The sequence below is a fragment of the Saccopteryx leptura genome, chromosome 1 (genome assembly GCF_036850995.1).
Source record: "Saccopteryx leptura isolate mSacLep1 chromosome 1, mSacLep1_pri_phased_curated, whole genome shotgun sequence".
NCBI classification, from domain to species: Eukaryota; Metazoa; Chordata; class Mammalia; order Chiroptera; family Emballonuridae; genus Saccopteryx; species Saccopteryx leptura.
Genome location: NC_089503.1, coordinates 381,888,304 through 381,905,504, shown reverse-complemented (window position 1 = coordinate 381,905,504; position 17,201 = coordinate 381,888,304). Strand labels below are relative to the sequence as shown.

General features: G+C 56.9%; 1 protein-coding gene across 1 annotated transcript in view; it reads left to right on the top strand.

The window, feature by feature from the left end:
* Nucleotides 1–4,125, top strand: part of ZFAND3 (zinc finger AN1-type containing 3) — a 301,844-nt gene extending 297,719 nt beyond the window's left edge. The window contains exon 6 of the mRNA XM_066359506.1: nucleotides 1,871–4,125. Within this exon, the coding sequence (XP_066215603.1) occupies nucleotides 1,871–2,025 (155 nt within the window). The 3' untranslated portion in view covers nucleotides 2,026–4,125. The remainder of the gene's footprint in view (nucleotides 1–1,870) is intronic.
* Nucleotides 4,126–17,201: the final 13,076 nt, after the last annotated feature.

Sequence of the window (17,201 nt, the reverse complement as noted above, 5' to 3'; positions counted from 1 at the left end):
GCCAAGGCTCCATTGGAGCAAAGATGGCCCGGGCGCTGGGGATGGCTCTGTGGCCTCTGCCTCAGGCGCTAGAGTGGCTCTGGTCGCAACATGGCGACGCCCAGGATGGGCAGAGCGTCGCCCCTGGTGGGCTTGCCGGGTGGATCACGGTCGGGCGCATGCGGGAGTCTGTCTGACTGTCTCTCCCTGTTTCCAGCTTTGGAAAAATGAAAAAGAAAAAAAAAAAAGCTTCAGATAATGAACTTATCAGTAAATATAACACGTGAGCTCATTAATCTTAACTTTGCTTTTGGACCAAGTGGGAGCTCAGTTTCTCAAGAGACAACATTTCATCTCTGTTCTTTTCCTTAAACCCAGGCCCAGTTTAGAGTCAAACATACTGCATGCTCTCCCTGGGAAGCAGGTAATAGCGTGTTTTCTCACACAGGATGGTCCAGGTCGGCTGTGTTTTGTGCCACGTGTTCAGTGTGAGCTCCAGGTGTCAGCAGGGTGTGGTGGCAGCTGGGGAGGTTTACCTTAGTTATGGCAGCTGAAACTTCGTCCATCCTGGCCACTCCGTCTTCGTTCACTTTAGCTTCTGCTTTTCTTCCAAAATCACTGCCTCCACCTCTCGTCCCTGAAAAGACGCTGAGGATAGGGATATGGACAGATCCCAGTTTGCACGGGCACCGCCGGGCCCGCGGGGTCTAGGCTTACAGAGAGAAGTCTAGAAGGGGCCGCTTGCTTGGAGAGGGGGCAAGGCAAGCTCTGGCTTGGCAGGCTGCTGGGGGTGCTGCTCTGGGCTCAGGGAGGGTCAGGAGAGGACACAGATTCACGGCCAGGTTGGTCCCATGGGCCTGGCCGTACAAGAGAGGAGGAGCCGGCCAGCACTGGCAGGTGTCTTCCCAGCCCAGGTCCCCTCGCCCCTCCAAAGAGAGACTCGGGACCTCAGTGTCTGTCTCCCACACACATCCATACACCTATTAGCATTCCTAGAAACTGACCAGAGGAGGGCGGGAACTGACCACATTCCCGTACAGCGTGTTCCCTTTGTCCTCTGAGCCCCTCTGCTGACTCCAAGCCTCCTCCCATCGTTTCCTGCCAGAGGGACTGCGTCCACCCTGGCCTCCCTCACCCTTTGTCCTGCCCATCTCGCTGGTGCTTCCCCCGGACGCCTGCTCCAGACACGGAGGGTGGCCGTGCAGCCCCTCCACTTCTGGGTGGGAAGGGCCAGAGGGGGCCTGAGCGCGGACCCCACCCTCCTGCTTACCCAAGTGGGTGACAAACATCAGGCTCCTTTCAGATGACGACCAGAGCTCAGCAATTCTGCACTTTCTCTATTTATGTGTAATGCCTTCCAGACTTGAAATAATCCATTTTCTTCTGAGAGCCCTGTTCATTTGTGGATTGTGGTTTGATCACTCCCACAATCCCCCCAGCCCAGCTGTATAGGAGGTCAGATGTAAATTAATCACTGACTGTGCTCTCAGCCTGCCCCCTAGAATGGTGGTGTCCTGGGTAGACACGCCTATTGCCCGAGCCAGGGCGAGGCTGGCAGCTCTGCCTCTCCCATGGAGTCCATGCCTCTCGTGGGATGAGGGTGTGTCTAGCAGCTGCAGCCTCCTTCAGGGTTCTGCCTTCAGGGTCCCTCCAGGCATGCGGGGTGTTAATCCAGGGTCAGCCTCCTAGCAGCTGTCCGGGAGCTCTGAGGACACCACACTCGAGGAGGATCTGCAGATGTGGACATGCGGCCCCGACAAGGCGGGAGGGTGCGCACGGCCGTAACGGGGCCTGGCAGGAGCCCTGCTGTGACCGTCCTGGACCAGAGAGCTGGGCTGTGGGCATCCGGGAGCCACCCTAACCTCTGTTTTCTCTGCTTGCGCTTCTGCAGGTTACGTGTTCTGTATGTTACACCGCCTCCCCGAGCAGCATGACTGTACGTTTGACCACATGGGCCGTGGCCGGGAGGAAGCCATCATGAAGATGGTGAAGCTGGACCGGAAGGTGGGGCGCTCCTGCCAGCGCATCGGGGAGGGGTGCTCCTGAAGGCCGGGCCCGGCCACCACGACGCTGTTCTTAGTTCACTAATGTTAGCCTTATTAGGACAGAGTCAGCCAGACACCTTGTACCGGGCACGCGCCAGACCACAGCCGGGCCGTTTCCTTCTGTAGCCAGCCATCCTGGTACTGTAGTTTAGGGGTTGATGGTGGTTGAAATTGATTTCTGGCTGGTTACTAAGGTGCCTGCTAGCCATTGTATAAAATTAAAACATGAAGAATATTTTTTTTTGAGCATGGCTAGTGGATTTAAACAACACATACCTGTCACTGCTGGAGTCAAACTTATAAAAGCCTTAAGCGGAAGTGCTCCAGAGGAGACTCCGAGCCAGAGAGGAGCAGGAGCTGGTGTCCAGTTCCCACACGCACACGGCTCTGCCACAGCTCTGGTTCCTGTCCAGCCTTTCACCTCTTCACTGTCCTTAGTCCCGGTGGCTAGGAGGCCTGTTGGCCACTGTGCCTTGGCCACAGGAGGCTGCTGATTGGCCACATGGCTTGGCTGGGTGGTGGCCTCACTCTCCCACAGAGCTGAAAATGGGGGTGGGAAGCAGGTTCTTACGGAAATCTGACGAAATTTATTACCTGACTTGCTATGAAAAAACTCATCACACGAGAAGAGAAACAATAACCTCACTTTGCAAATTAGCTCCACTCAAGACTAGTCCACACACGTGACCATCTTTCTACACAGGAGCCCATGGTCAGAAGCACCAGGGGCTGACCCTGGCCACTGGCTCTGGTTGCTACTTGCCACGTACAGGATCTGGCTGTGGATCCAGTAAGGCTAACGCAGCACGGCGGCTGGAGCCCAGGCCGGCCTCAGCTAGATTTCTGCTCTGGGAGTTTTTACAAGACGTTTCGTAGCCAGCAGGACTCAGTAGACGTGCTGGGAGCGCCTGGGAAAACGCTGCCCACAGACTCTGCCCCTTCCCGCCAAGCCTGCTCGGCCTCTCGTGTCTGCAGCCCCTGGTCCATGGACCGCCAGGCCACTCTATCAGGGCAGGTGTAGTAAGGACAGGCAGCCTGTCACAGGGACAGCGGGTCTGATCTGTCTAGAACAGTGGTTTGTGGCCATGGCCCCGCTCCAAGAGACATTTGCTCCGCACATGGGGTGGGGGCATATTTCTCAGCCTGTGCCGCTTCGTATGGGCACAGAGGAGTGCAGGAGCTCAGGCTGGGCAGGCAGTGGGGACAGACGGGCCTCTGGGCCCATGTTAGAAAATCATTACCTGTTGGCCGTGTTAGGAAATTGAGCGGGGCTGGGGTGGGCAGAGTGGACACACTGAGCAGGGTGAGTGGCCCAGGGTCCCCCTGACTCTGGGCAGTGAGCAGGGAGAGCGGAAGGCTCCTGCAGAGGCAGTTCTCATCTGCCCACCCACAGGCCACTGGAACAGTTTAACCCAGAAACTTGCCCTTTTATACTACCACGAGCAGTTCAACTGTGCAAATTAATAAGTGCAACTGATTTTTTCTGATCCAAAATACTGAAATAAGAACCCATGCTCTCTCCCAGCCTCCTCCCACCCCACCCCCACCAGAGTGGAACCCACTGCAAAATCTCCAGCCTTAATTCTTGCTTCAGGACCCAGACCGGCGTCTTGCCCTGGGCCAGCCCAGGGCATAGGGGCCGGGTCTGCCCACGTTTACCACTGTTGTCAAGCCGTGGCCCTCCGGCCAGCCCGTGGCCACCCTCAGTGAGGCGGTCCACCAGGCCCCTGCCAAGGTCTGACCCCGACGAGGCCGCCCACTCAGGCCCGGGCTGGGCTTGGGGGCAACGACCGCAAGCTCCCGGTGGGCACAGGGCGCCCCACCCACGTCACTTCCGGAGGGCAGAGCTGGGGGCGGGGCTCGCTCCCCTGCAGTATCTGTTCTGTGAAGTTTGTTCAATGTAAGGAAAGCTTAAAATTCTTGTATCTTTAAAAAGAGAAAATCTTATTTAACCCTTTTGTGTTCTAGATTTACTTACACACATAGCCTAGAGCTCAGTTTTAGTTTTAACATTGTGAAAATATTAAAAGAACCTGTAACTTTATTCTTTTTTCTCCTGCTGAAAAAAAAAAAAATTAAACCAATCGTATGAAAGCTTGGATTCCTCTGTTTTGCCCGTTCTCCTGCTTGCCACAGTGGTCACCAGAAAAGTTGCAGCGGTCGTCCTGGTCACAGCTCTGTGTGCAGCGGCCACGAGCGCAGTCAGCATCCAGGAGAAACAGCCACGCCCTGTGTGGGGGGTGGGTCTGTATGGTTGCCGTGGGGCCTGGCTGGGGGGGGGTCTGTGTCTGCTGGGCCAAGGCTTGCACATGACAGCGAGGCGGCCCCGTGTTGGGGGGGGGGGGATGGAGGCCGTGAGCACCAGTGCAGCATCCGTCCCCCCCCCCCCCCCCAGGGACCCAGAGGACGGAAAGCCATCTCCCTGCAGCTGGGGCAAAGCGGTGGTGTATCTGCGGTGTGACCTCCTTGGTGTAGAGCGGCGATTTTCACCCTTTTTCATCTCCTGGCACAGTCAACTATTAAGTTCTGCAGCACACCAAAATAATATATATTTTTTTGCCAACCTAAATAGGTGTAATTTTGATTCATTCACACCAGACGGCTATTGTGTTGGCTGTCGTTTTTTTATTTGACAGTCTAAGGGAGAAGAGGTCAGTGCCCTTGACTAAATAGGTATCACATGCTTTAAAAATCCTTGCAGAACACCGGATGAAAATCGCGGGTGTAGGAAATACACTTAGTAGGTCTGAAGATGTTGAGAAACATTTGGCAGGAAGTAGAGGACTGGCAACCTCCCAACCCCCTTTAAAGTAGAATTATTGGCCACTCAGTTGTCATGACAATGATGAACCCTCAGGAAATCAGAAATACACGGAGGGGGCCAGCAAGGTGGGCAGAGAGAATAGGGTCTGAGAGGACTGGTGGGTGGGCGGCAGGGGGACAGGAAGCCCCAGGCTGGGGTCAGAGTGGGACATGGTCATCACGGTGGCAGCCACACGCGGGGAATTGAGAATCCTTTTGCTCCGGAAAAAGACCCAGACAGGCTCCGACGCAGTAGCAACACCCAGGAAGAGGCTGCAGAGGCCTCAGAGAAGGTGGTGCCTCCCTCCTCTGCAGCCATCCTCAGCGCTTCCCGGGGGGGGGGGGCACTCCAGGAAAAGAAGTCTCCGAGGAAGATGGCGGACACAGGAGGCGCGCAGAGGTGGTGCTCAGGCGTGGCCCACCCACACCACTGCACCCCGTCCTTGGCACCCACCCCATCCACGCCGCCGCGAGCATCTCCGACGAGTCTGCAAGTGTTGGCCGTGATTTACACGTCTGCCGTGGGGTTTGGACATGAATCTTAGGTAGAAAATTACACAAGCATAATAGACAGTTGATTGCAAAACAAAACAAGAAAGAAGAGGAATCGTAGACCCCGCATGACTTAGCTGTAATACTGACTACAAATAATGTAAACGTATAAAAACGAAGAGTGGAGCTCTGGAAAAGCTGTCGCTGGAGTCGTTAGGTGACAAAGGGACGTTTGTATGTGTATGTGAAGAGTGCGACAGAGGAGGAGGAAGTCACAGTGTCTGAAATTCAGGACAGCAGTGTGCGTTCCTTAGAAACATAAACGCAGCAGGAAAAGCTAAAAGCCCATTTTCTCTGGGGTGTGGGATGAAAATGAAGCCAGCTTTGCTACTCCTAGGACTGTATGCGTGTATCATGGTTTTTTTGTGTGTGTGTGTTTTTTTTTCTGAAGCTGGAAACGGGGAGAGACAGTCAGACTCCCGCATGCGCCCGACCGGGATCCACCCGGCACGCCCACCAGGGGCGACGCTCTGCCGCGACCAGAGCCACTCTATCTAGCGCCTGGGGCAGAGGCCAAGGAGCCATCTCCAGCGCCCAGGCCATCTTTGCTCCAATGGAGCCTTGGCTGCGGGAGGGGAAGAGAGAGACAGAGAGGAAGGAGGGGGTGGGGGTGGAGAAGCAAATGGGCGCTTCTCCTGTGTGCCCTGGCCGGGAATCGAACCCGGGTCCCCCGCACGCCAGGCCGACGCTCTACCGCTGAGCCAACCGGCCAGGGCCGCGTGTATCATGTTGATTTGAAAAATTCAAATAAGAAAAAGACAGAACCAGCCCCCCCCCAAGGGGCTCATCCAGGTGCCCGCCATGCCAAAGAGAACAGGCTTCCGGGCCAGAGATGCCTGGCAGACACAGCAGGTGGGCGAGCACCACGTGACTCCTGTTAACCTCCGACCTCTTCTGGGCCCCTCGGGACCAGCAGCCCCAGTTCATCCAGCACCTTCTGCGTTTCTTGAGGAAGAGCTTCTGGCCAGCCTGGAGGTCCCGGCGCGTATGGGCCTCCCGGTCCTAGCAACCCGAAACCCAGAACATCTGCTGGGGATGCTGGGCCAATTCCCAGAACTTGCCGTTCCCTAGGCTTAAAGCCTGTTCCCTGCTTTAGACATTGGGTGTTTTGGACCTGACTTTACCGAGGGAGTCTGATGTGGACAGCCAGCCTGGAGCAAGAGGTGGTAACCGCGGTCACCCTCGGAGACGCACCCAGCGCCCTGCTCCCAGACTGCAGCTGGAACCCAGGCAGCCTTCAGCAGACAGCTGGCAAGTAAAACTGACAGGTCGCCCTTGGGATAGGCATGAGAGGGCCTGGCCGGGGAGAGTGTGACACGCAGACCCTGGGCTTAAGGGGGCCTCACAGATTGCGGTGATTAGGCTGCTGGCGAACGAAATGTTCCCTGGGCTGGGGGACTTGTGTTCGGGCACGATGGGGACAGAATGTCTGGTTGGGTTTCCAGAGTCTGGGTGTGGAGGGATGTGGGCTGACTTGGGTTTGTTTTTTTGTTGTTTTTTACAGAGACACACAGAGAGAGAGAGAGAGAGAGAGAGAGAGAGAGAGAGAGAGAGAGAGAGAGAGAGACAGGGACAGATGAGAAGCATCAATCATCAGTTTTTCGTTGCGACACCTTAGTTGTTCATTGATTGCTTTCTCATATGTGCCTTTACCGTGGGCCTTCAGCAGACCGAGTAACCCCTTGCTCGAGCCAGTGACCTTGGGTCCAAGCTGGTGAGCTTTTGCTCAAACCAGATGAGCCCACACTCAAGCTGGCAACCTCGTGGTCTCGAACCTGGGTCCTCCGCATCCCAGTCCGACGCTCTATCCACTGCGCCACCCCCTGGTCAGGCCTGACTTGGGTTTTAAGGAGAGTTAGCTGGGAAGGGAGGAAGTGGGGCCAGGGACAAGGCTGCTTATAACCCAGGTAGGGCACAGAGCTCGGGGAGCCGGGAGGCGGACTGATTTCCAAGCTAGAGCTGACAGGCGCACTGACAGGAGGGATGTGGGCGACTTCCTGGTTCGGGCCTGACTGCCTGGGAGGATGGAGGTGTCGTCATGAAGTGCTGAGCAGGGGTGCGGCGGGGGTTGGGTGGGAACAGACTAAGCCGAGGTGCAGGCTGGACGTTCAGGTGGAAATGCGGCAACACCTGGATACACAGCCCTCAGGCTTGTGAGAGGTCCCGGCTGGAGCTGTGCGTGTCTGAGTCCCCAGCCTGGCTGCGGTCACTGAGGGGGGAGGGAGCACCGGTGGGGTTGGGGGAGGGACTGTGGCCATCTGTGCCAGGGTTACAGGTCCAGGAGGCCAGGATGAGTCTGCAGAGGAGACCGAGAAGAAGCTGCCCGCGGGCAGGAAGGAAGAGCCCAATGGGGGTCCTAGTACAGTCCAAGGAGAAGGGGGTCCCTTGAGGACCCCGCCTCAGGGACTGGCCACTGGGTAGGAGAACAGGGAAGCCTGGCTGTTGGAGCTTCCTTCTGGGGGAGTATTGCTGTAAAAGCAGAGAATTGGGCAGGTGTGGGGCAAGCGAGCTTATTTTCTTTTTTTTTTTTTTTTTATAATTTTTTACATTTATTTATTCATTTTAGAGAGGAGAGGGAGAGACAGACAGAGAGAGAGAGAGAGAGAGAAAGAGAGAAGAGAGAGAGAGAGAAGTGGGGGAGGAGCTGGAAGCATCAACTCCCATATGTGCCTTGACCAGGCAAGCCCAGGGTTTCGAACCGGTGACCTCAGCATTTCCAGGTCGACGCTTTAGCCACTGCGCCACCACAGGTCAGGCGAGCTTATTTTCAAATAAAGGAGAAATTGCTGTGTTTTTATGCCAACCGATGGCCCAGTAGAGGGGGAGAAGTAGGTGACGAAGGAGAGGGGTGACAGGTGCCGAGCTAGGGTGCAGCACGCAGGTGCCAGTGGAAGCCCTGTCTCCTCATGGGAGTGGGGACGCGAGCAGCAGGTGCCGGTGAGGTTGGGGACAGGAGTGTGACAGGTCTGACGCATGCTGAAGTGGGGCCACGGTGGAATGAGGTTTTAGCTGAGGCCCCTCCCTCGCCGAGACCCCCTCCTATCCCTGCAGTGGGTTCACACATGCCCAAGGTTTTACCAGCTTTGCCAGCACAGGATACTTTAACTGCGGGTGGTTGACACAGGTCTCGCCTTCCATTCCAGCCCCGTCCGTCACACCTCTTCACGCCGGGCATCCTCTTCACGCCGGGCGGTGCTGAGGTCACGTGGGCATCTCCCCAGACGGGGATTTAGGGAGAAGCTGGGCTGGGGAGGTACGTAGTTCAGAGTACATGGGATGTCTGAGTGTGGTTTGCAGACGCTCCCGTGTTCAGTGGGGTTACTGACGGTCATCCTGGGGCGGGGACGGCTTCCAGGAAGACACTGGCTGCCCACTGCGCTGTTGGCGTTCAACTTGAAGGTGCAAGGCCAAGGTTGTTGCGATGTGAACAGGTCGTCCAGAGGAGCAGGGCCCAGGGAGTTGGTGAGCTGTCGAGTCGGAGGGAGAGAAGACTGGCCTGTGCGGAGCCAGATGCTAGTCGATGGGAAATCGTTCGGTCAAGGGCTGTGTGAACTTGGAAGAGGAGGCCTCGGCTCCCACTCACGCCCGCTCAGACGGAAGCTCGCCCGGTGATCGGCAGGCACCACTCTTTGTTCAGCAAAGAGGACGAGAGGTTAGGAGTCCTGGACGTGCCCCGAAGTCTCACAGCTCACGTGTCAAAGAGACTGGGAAACGGTTTCCCCAAGGCTCATCAGCGTTCGTGTCTGTGCCAGTGTGAGTTGTGAAGATGAAAGAAGCTTTCTGAAGTATCAATAATTCAGAGTTCTGATCAGCCGCGCCGGAGGGAAGGTCAGGGACTCCTACTCCTTCAGGGTAGCATGGCATCGTAATCGTGTGGCGGGCGGTCACAGGGCACACAGCCGTCGCAGGACCTGCGTGCTCCCGAGGCGTGTCACCATGCTAGAACTGTTGTGTTGATAGTCCGGATTTCTTCATGCTTGAGTATTTGTCAACTTTAAAAAACATGTACTCATCCTTCATATGCACCTCTGAAACCAATTTCGTAGTCATAATTTAAAGTTTTTCTTAAAGGGGAGCCACCAAAATGTATAAACTTAAGGCCCCATAAACCTGGGAGAGTTGAGGGCGTGAAATGGCCATTTAAGCTCACAGAGCTGCTCAGGGGTCCACAGGCCCTGCCCCTGCGCCCCGGGCCACGGGAGGCGCTCCGCACCTGCCTGGGTGGGCTGGCAGAGTCCTGACGGAGGAAGCAGGGCACCTTACGTCTGGTGTGAGCTCCGCGTCATGTCACACACTGGGTCTGTGGGTAGCACCTGACTAAACGGAGCTGGTGAGAATTGCCATGGAGATGTCGCGATTTTAAAACGTGTCCCTGAATTCCTGACGCTCCTGTGAACAAGTGGAGCCCGCCCCCTTGGACGTGGGCGGGCCTTGGTGCCTTGCTCGCACGGTTGGCGGCAGAGGCGGCTTCCCGGCTCCGGGCTCGGTCTGAAAGGCGCACGGTAAGTCGTCCACCGGCTGCCTCCTGGCGTGAGCCTCAGGAGCTCGGGGCCAACAGGTGAGAGGTCCGACCGGTCACATCCACTAGGACCGTGTGCTCAGGAAGTGGGAAGTGACAGGTGTCGGGGAGCATGCGGGGACTGGAGTCCTCGGGCATTGTTGGTGGGGATGTGAGATGGTGTGGCCGCTACAGGAAATAGTTTGGTGGTCCCGACCCAAAAGTTACCACATCATCTGGCCGTTCCACGCCTGGGTGTACACCGCCCCCCCAAAATGAAAGCAGGGGCTCGCATATGTGCACACACAGGCAGCTCTGTTCACCACAGGCAAACAGTGAAAACAGCTCGGGCGTCCACCGAGGGACGAGTAGACGGACAAGTTGCAGAATGTGCACACAGTTCAGCCTCAAAAGGTGCTGACGTGGGACTACAGGGGTGAGTCCTGAAAACGTGATGCTGAGTGGAAGAAACTAGGCACAAAAGGCTGCATTATCTGGTTCCATTTACACGATACGTCCAGAAGAGGTAAATCCACAGAGACAGAAAGCGGGCAGGTGGTCACCAGGGGCTGGGGGGGAGGAGACGGGGCTGACTCCTGACCGTGTGCGCACCTGGATGCCGTTCGCACCACGCTAGAAAGGTACCGAGTGCCACTAAAAGGGAGGGTTTTATGTTATATGGAATCTCAACTCAAAAGATAAAAAGTCTAGCTGCCCAGAAGCCATCCTGCTGCAGCGCCCACGAGGAGAGCCCGGCTCCGGCAGAAGCCCAGGAGCCCAGCTGTCTGAGTGCCTGGGGCACACCCAGCCAGGGTCTGTTACCCCAGCATTCCAGACCTAGTGCCGACTATCTCTGGAGTAAGACGAAAGAAGACAGGAAGGCCTCAAGACCGCTCCAGGCCAGGGGGACAATGTTCACAGATAATCAGAATGGCTGGCATGTATCACAGACACTTCCTGCAGACAAGGCACTGTCCCAGGAGCCTTTCGCAAGCTTAGCTAACACTCAGTTCTGTGAAGTATTCCCATTAGCTTCATCTGACAGCTAAGAAAACTGAGGCCCAGAGATGCCAGCTTTGTAGCCCACATGTCAGCCTGAGCCACACAGCTTCTCTGCAGATAATGTGGGAGCCGCTGGGCTGGCCCGGGAGGAAGGCAGACCCGTCTCCACGTGGGACACATGGCGTCACCTTAGAGAAGGGGTCCCCAAACTTTTTACACAGGGGGCCAGTTCACTGTCCCTCAGACCGTTGGAGGACCTGACTATAAAAAAAAAACTGAACAAATCCCTATGCACACTGCACATATCTTAATTTAAAGTTAAAAAAAAGGAACAAATACAATATTTAAAATAAAGAACAAGTAAATTTAAATCAACAAACTGACCAGTATTTCAATGGGAACAATGGACCTGCTTTTGGCTAATGAGATGGTCAATGTGCTCTTCTCACTGACCACCAATGAAAGAGGTGCTCCTTCCGGAAGTGTGGCGGGGGCCGGATAAATGGCCTCAGGGGGCCGCATGTGGCCCGCGGGCCGTAGTTTGGGGACCCCTGCCTTAGAGGGATGAGGCTGCTGAAGAATCCTCCGTGCATCTGAGGGGCCCGTGTCTTCCGGGTGTTGTGTATCGTTTCCTATGGTGACTGTCCAGTCGAGCCCGCCATGCTGATCTGTCATCACTTCCCGAGTTTCTGAGGTCCCCTCCTTATTTTTTATCCGCCCCCCAAACTATGTCTTTTTGGTATTGCTTGTGATGTAGAGGGGGGAAGATGTGTTCTCCTGTGCCTCACTTGCACGTTACAATGGAGGTGAGACTGCTTTCCAAACCCGCAGTCTGCCATCTTGCCTTCAAAGTCCAAGACGTTAGAGATGAAACAAATAGAACACGCTGGAAGTTTTGTGGTCCCAAGTAGGTGAAGGGACAGTGAAATGTGTAGCCACTTTAGAAGAGTTTATGCTTCCAAGTCCTGGGCAAGTGTACCCTGGGTACAGACATGGCAAGCTAACCATTGGAAGGTGTAACGCCGGTGGCCAAGGCCCGGCAGGTCCACACCGGATCCGGGCAGAAGCTAGAGGACCTGCGGAGCCGGAAGGTGTCGGGCCATCCCCGTTAAGTGGAGGCTCGCAAAGACCAGCAAAGAAACAGCAAAAATAAAGGAGCTAATAAAGGAAAATCTGCTATCTGCAGTAAGGACAAGGGAGCAAGGAAAACTACACCTCAAGGTGGAAGAGCAATCTGGGAGAATCGCCGCCCAGGGGAAGCACCCATAGACTTATAGAGCCATGTGCACCTGCCTCTACCACGTGCTCACGCCCTAATCAGGTCAAGTGCTTGCAGCTGGTCACCCCGTGAGCAAGCCTTACACAGCTGCCCCATGGTGGGAATAACCCCGTGAGCAAGCCTTACACAGCTGTCCCACGGTGGGAATAACCCCGTGAGCAAGCCTTACATAGCTGCCCCACGGTGGGGAAACCTTGGCAGAGGAAACGCCAAGACTCGGGCTATCCTTTAAGCCTGACTCTGGTGCCCAGAAAAACTAAAGAGCAGTGTGTTAGGAGTGTGAACATTTGAGAAAGGAGAGTGAGCATCCCAGCTACCCACGCACGAGCTCACAACCAGCCTCAGGACTGTCTCAAGGGCAGTCAGTTGCAGAAAACCAGATTCCACCCTCACAAGATGCCCCCGAACCCCCAGTCAGCCCTTGGCCCTCAGCGCATGACACGCTGACTGCCCTCCCCCTGGGCTGTCCCCACCGTGTGTCCAGGCACAGGCTGTCTGTCTCATCAGCGGCTCTGCTGTCCCTTTTCATGTCCCCAGATCTACCCACCAGGGCCCCGGAGCTCAGACTGGGACTGGTCTCTTCCCTGCTTAGTGACCTGTTCCCAGCTCCATAAACGCCGGTGACCACAGATCTCCTCACCCCCACCCCCACCCTTGGCTCTGGGCTCCGGTTCCTGGCGGCTCATGTGTCTAGTTCCGTGTTCCCCCAAGAGGCGGGATGGGTTGTCAGAACCAGAGGCGTGGGGCACATGAGAATGCAGCCCGTCACAACCTTCCGCCAGGCGTGCCCGTGGCGTTTCATCACGCGCCCAGGTGATTGTCAGGCAGCACGAGGCCGAGTTCTGCAATCTAGAAGTCATCTCCCAACGCGCAGAAACAAAAGCACTCTGCCCACCACAGCGATGACAGCACGTTCCACACCACAAACCCACTTGACCCTGGAGATGAGCTGCATCAGCAGGGCCATCCTGACTCGTTCTGTCCTCACATAATAAAATCCTGACTATTTCCCACCAGCAGAGCCTCCCCATGTTACTGCTGTACAACAGTTAGTAGTGACCGTTTGGGATTTTCCATCACAGATGGGCTGGTGTGAACTTGACCACCTTGGTTTGTGCCGTTTTCCTCAAATTCTTGTTTCGTGTCTGGTGAGCTGGTCCCGCTGAGGTCCAGCTGCCTTGCCTTCTCTGTGTGACAAGCCTAGCGTGTCAGGAACGGACTGGCCCCTGCCACCCCGCGCACCTTGGAGTCCACAAATCCTGCTGGCCCTACCTGCCCAACAGCCTGCACCGCTTCCACTGCTCACCTGGTCTAGGCGGCCCCCATCTCCCCTGGATTGCTGCAACAGCTCCTCTTCTCCTCACGGCTGCTCCCAACCCCCCCCCCCCCTTTCTCCCTGCCGGACTTCCCTCCTTAGCAGCTTGAGTGAGCCTGCTAACAAGCCTGAGTCAGATCGCAGCCTGCCCCGCCTGACGCCTGACCTCCCACTGGCTCCCATCTCACTCGGGGGCACCGCCTACCAGCCCGCAGTCCCTAACACCCCAGGCCCCGCCCACCGGCCCGCAGTCCCTAACACCCCAGGCCCCGCCCACCAGCCCGCAGTCTCTAACACCCCAGGCCCCGCCCACCGGCCCGCAGTCTCTAACTCCCCAGGCCCCGCCCACCCCGCAGTCTCTAACACCCCAGGCCCCGCCCACCCCACAGTCTCTAACACCCCAGGCCCTGTCCACCCACAGTCTCTAACTCCCCAGGCCCCGCCCACCCCGCAGTCTCTAACACCCCAGGCCCCGCCCACCGGCCCGCAGTCTCTAACTCCCCAGGCCCCGCCCACCGGCCCGCAGTCTCTAACTCCCCAGGCCCCGCCCACCCCGCAGTCTCTAACACCCCAGGCCCTGTCCACCCACAGTCTCTAACTCCCCAGGCCCCGCCCACCGGCCCGCAGTCTCTAACACCCCAGGGCCAGCCCTCCGGCCTTGCTCCACCTACTGGCCCCTCGCACTCCAGTCCCTTGCCCCACGTGGCCTTCCCATTCCCTCGCCTTCCTCAGGAAAAGTCTCCCCAGAGGGCTGCAGGCTGGGCCCTTGACCCTCAGGGCTTTGCTCAGGTGGCACCCCGAGGGGCTTCTCTGCGTCTCCGATTTCTGCTTGCACTTCCACTTCTGGTCCTCACCTCTACAGGGCACCTGGGGCATGTTGTCTGGGACGCAAGAGCCTTGAAGACAGGGCATTTGTCTGTTTTGTCGTCTTCCATCATTGCTACATCCGCAGCACGGGTGGCAGGTGCTCCACCTGCTGTGCCAGAGTGGTGGTGGCAGCCCCAAGGGGACGGCCTGGGAAGGGGGTGGCAGAGCGAACCCAGGCGCTCTCTGGGATTTGGTTTTGTCTTGTTCAACACTTACATCAACACATTGCTGAAAACATCAGCTCTAGACAATCAAAGCTCCGAGGGTAAGCACACGTGACGACGCTTAAGTCAAGTTTCCACACGGCCTTGCTGACATTAGGCTCCACTGCGAGGCTAAAACCACCAGCTGGAAGTGAACCAGACAAATGTCAAGTCCTGGTTTAGGTTCAGAAACCCAGCTACGCTGAATGATAGCACACACCTGCCTGATTCAAGCTGTTTCAAACGATAAGAGCTCAGCAGGAGGCCAAGGGCTGAGGGGCCAAGTGCACTCTCACGTCCTGCATCCAGCCAGGACCCTGCACGGGGCCATCAGCAAAGGACTGTCTGACTCAGGCAAGGCTGAGGGGTGGGAGTGCCACCGCCTAACTCCTGGGCGCTGGTCCAGTAGGAGAAAGAAAAACATGGCAGCCGGGTTGAGCTCAGAGCAGGTGAAAAGCTCGGGGAAGTGGACCTGGTTCTAGGAGATGCGTGCGATTTCCTTCCCACCAAAAAATGCCATCAAATAGGCCATCTCAGGGTGGAGAGGGGGTGACGGGGTCTCCAGGGGCCTCTCTGCTCTGAGAAGAAAGTGCTGTTGAGTTTTGGTCCCAGCACAAGGCACCTGCCTCATTCTGTCCTAGAACAAGGGCCGACGGTGACACGGCCTGCGTCAGAAGGGTTTCTGGGACTGAAGGCAACAGCTTTTGCTCGATGCTGTCTGACTCTACGTCCACAGGAGAGAAAGCCGGGGAGGGGGCAGACACCCACTGGTGCCCGGGGGCCAGCAAAAGGAGGTGGCGGGCCTGTGGCCACAGAGGGGACTGGGCAGGTCCCAGGGAGGGGGTGCAGGCAGGCTGTGGAGAGAGGGAGGACAGGGTTTAGATGGAACAGGAAGTCCTGACTTTATTTCTGAGAGGAGACCCACAGCAGCAATCTTACAGGCATAACGTAGGCTTGTGAACACACGGTTGTATATTTGCTCAGGCCGATTGTGACACAAAAGGCAGAAGTCAGAGCCGGCCCTCAATCCATGTTCCAGACAGAAACATGGCCCTTTGTGCTTTAGAAATTTGGGCAAAGCTGCCAGCTGTCCTTCCCAGGCGGCTCAGAGGAGCTGTTCCCAGCCCCGGCCTGGCGTGGCCCCCGCCCCACGCGTCTCAGAGGCCGGGAAGGGCTGTGGGGGCAGCACCCACCCCTTTTCTAGCTCGGGGACTCCAAAGTCCGAGGAGGTCCTATTCCCCGATGAATGTGGGCAGTGCACAAGTGTGAAGACAGGTCACAGACCTAGTCTCATTGCCGGGGCCGCTGAATGGAGCCAGGAAGACCCGACTGCCTGGGGCCGCTCACCCAATGTGCACGTGCCCCACACACCGTCGGACTGGGGACCGGGGTGGGAGGAGAGGTGGATGGGGAGTAAACCCGGGAACCCAGAGCTACAAGCAGCCCCAGGAAGACTCGACTGCCTGGGGCCGCTCATCCAAGGTGCACATGCCCGCACACTGTCAGACCGGGGTGGGAGGAGAGGTGGATGGGGAGTAAACCCGGGAACCCAGAGCTACGAGCAGCCCCAGGAGGACCAGTCTGCCCCCGCACCCAGAGCTGAAGGCCAGGACTGCACCCCCGGGACGGGCTGGTCATGTCCACCCCGACCCTGCTCAGGAATGCCCAGTCCCGGGACTCATGTGACAAAAGAAGGCCATTTGGTGGCAGATGGACAAACTGTAATAGTTAATGTCACCAGTGTTCCCAGAACATCCCAGGAAACCCAAGGGCCCAGAGCCCCACCCTAAGGTCTCTCAGACCTGCCGCTACCTCCCTCCACACTTCCCAGGGCAGCGCTGTCTGCTCCGCGCTGGGGCCCAGGGTCTCACGTGCGGCCTTTCCTCTCGGTGGGACGGGGCCACCACCCCCTGGCTCTCAAAGGTCAGATTCTTCAGCTGTCCCAGCCACAGTCGAGCAGGGGGCAGCAGTGGAGACAGGTGTAGGCCTCCCCCTCACCTCCCCCTCTCAGAGCTATAAATACTCAGGATGCAAATGGTAAACGCTTGAGACATTTATCATAAATTACAGGTGGATGATTGTGAGTCTTCAGGCCGTGAGCCTCTGGAGGACTATTTTAGTTCTTAAAAAAGAAAGTGAGCAGTGGGGTAGGAGGTCCCCTCAGTCTGGCTGGTCTGGGGGTACCCAGCTCAGTGCGTTAGTCACAGAGGAAGCGAATGACCAGGCCCAGGGCAAGTGACTCGGTGCCAGGCTGGGGGGGGGGGGGGGCTCTGCCCCTCTGCTAGGTTGGAACATTATTCCATGAGCATTATTACTTTGATAATTTTTAAATGAGTGATTTAAAAAGACCAGTTCTGTTTTAACGAGTATATGTGTGGGGCCCGTTTGGCCCCTCTGTGTGCCTGCGGTCCACCCTCAGGGTGGAGAGAGGGTGGTCTGAAATAAAGGGTGGGGGTCTGGCATGTTCTATTCCCTGATCTGGGTGGTGGTCACAAAACTATTGTCTTAGTTTGTAATCGACAAACATCAGAATGGGGGTGGGTCCCAGCCACATCGGTCCAGCAGGAAGTCCTGCCTAAGGGGGCGTGCGGTTGTCTGGTGCGGTCTGCAGTCACCTGCACAGCTCCCCATGTCTGCAGAGGTGGGGTCACAGGCCGGG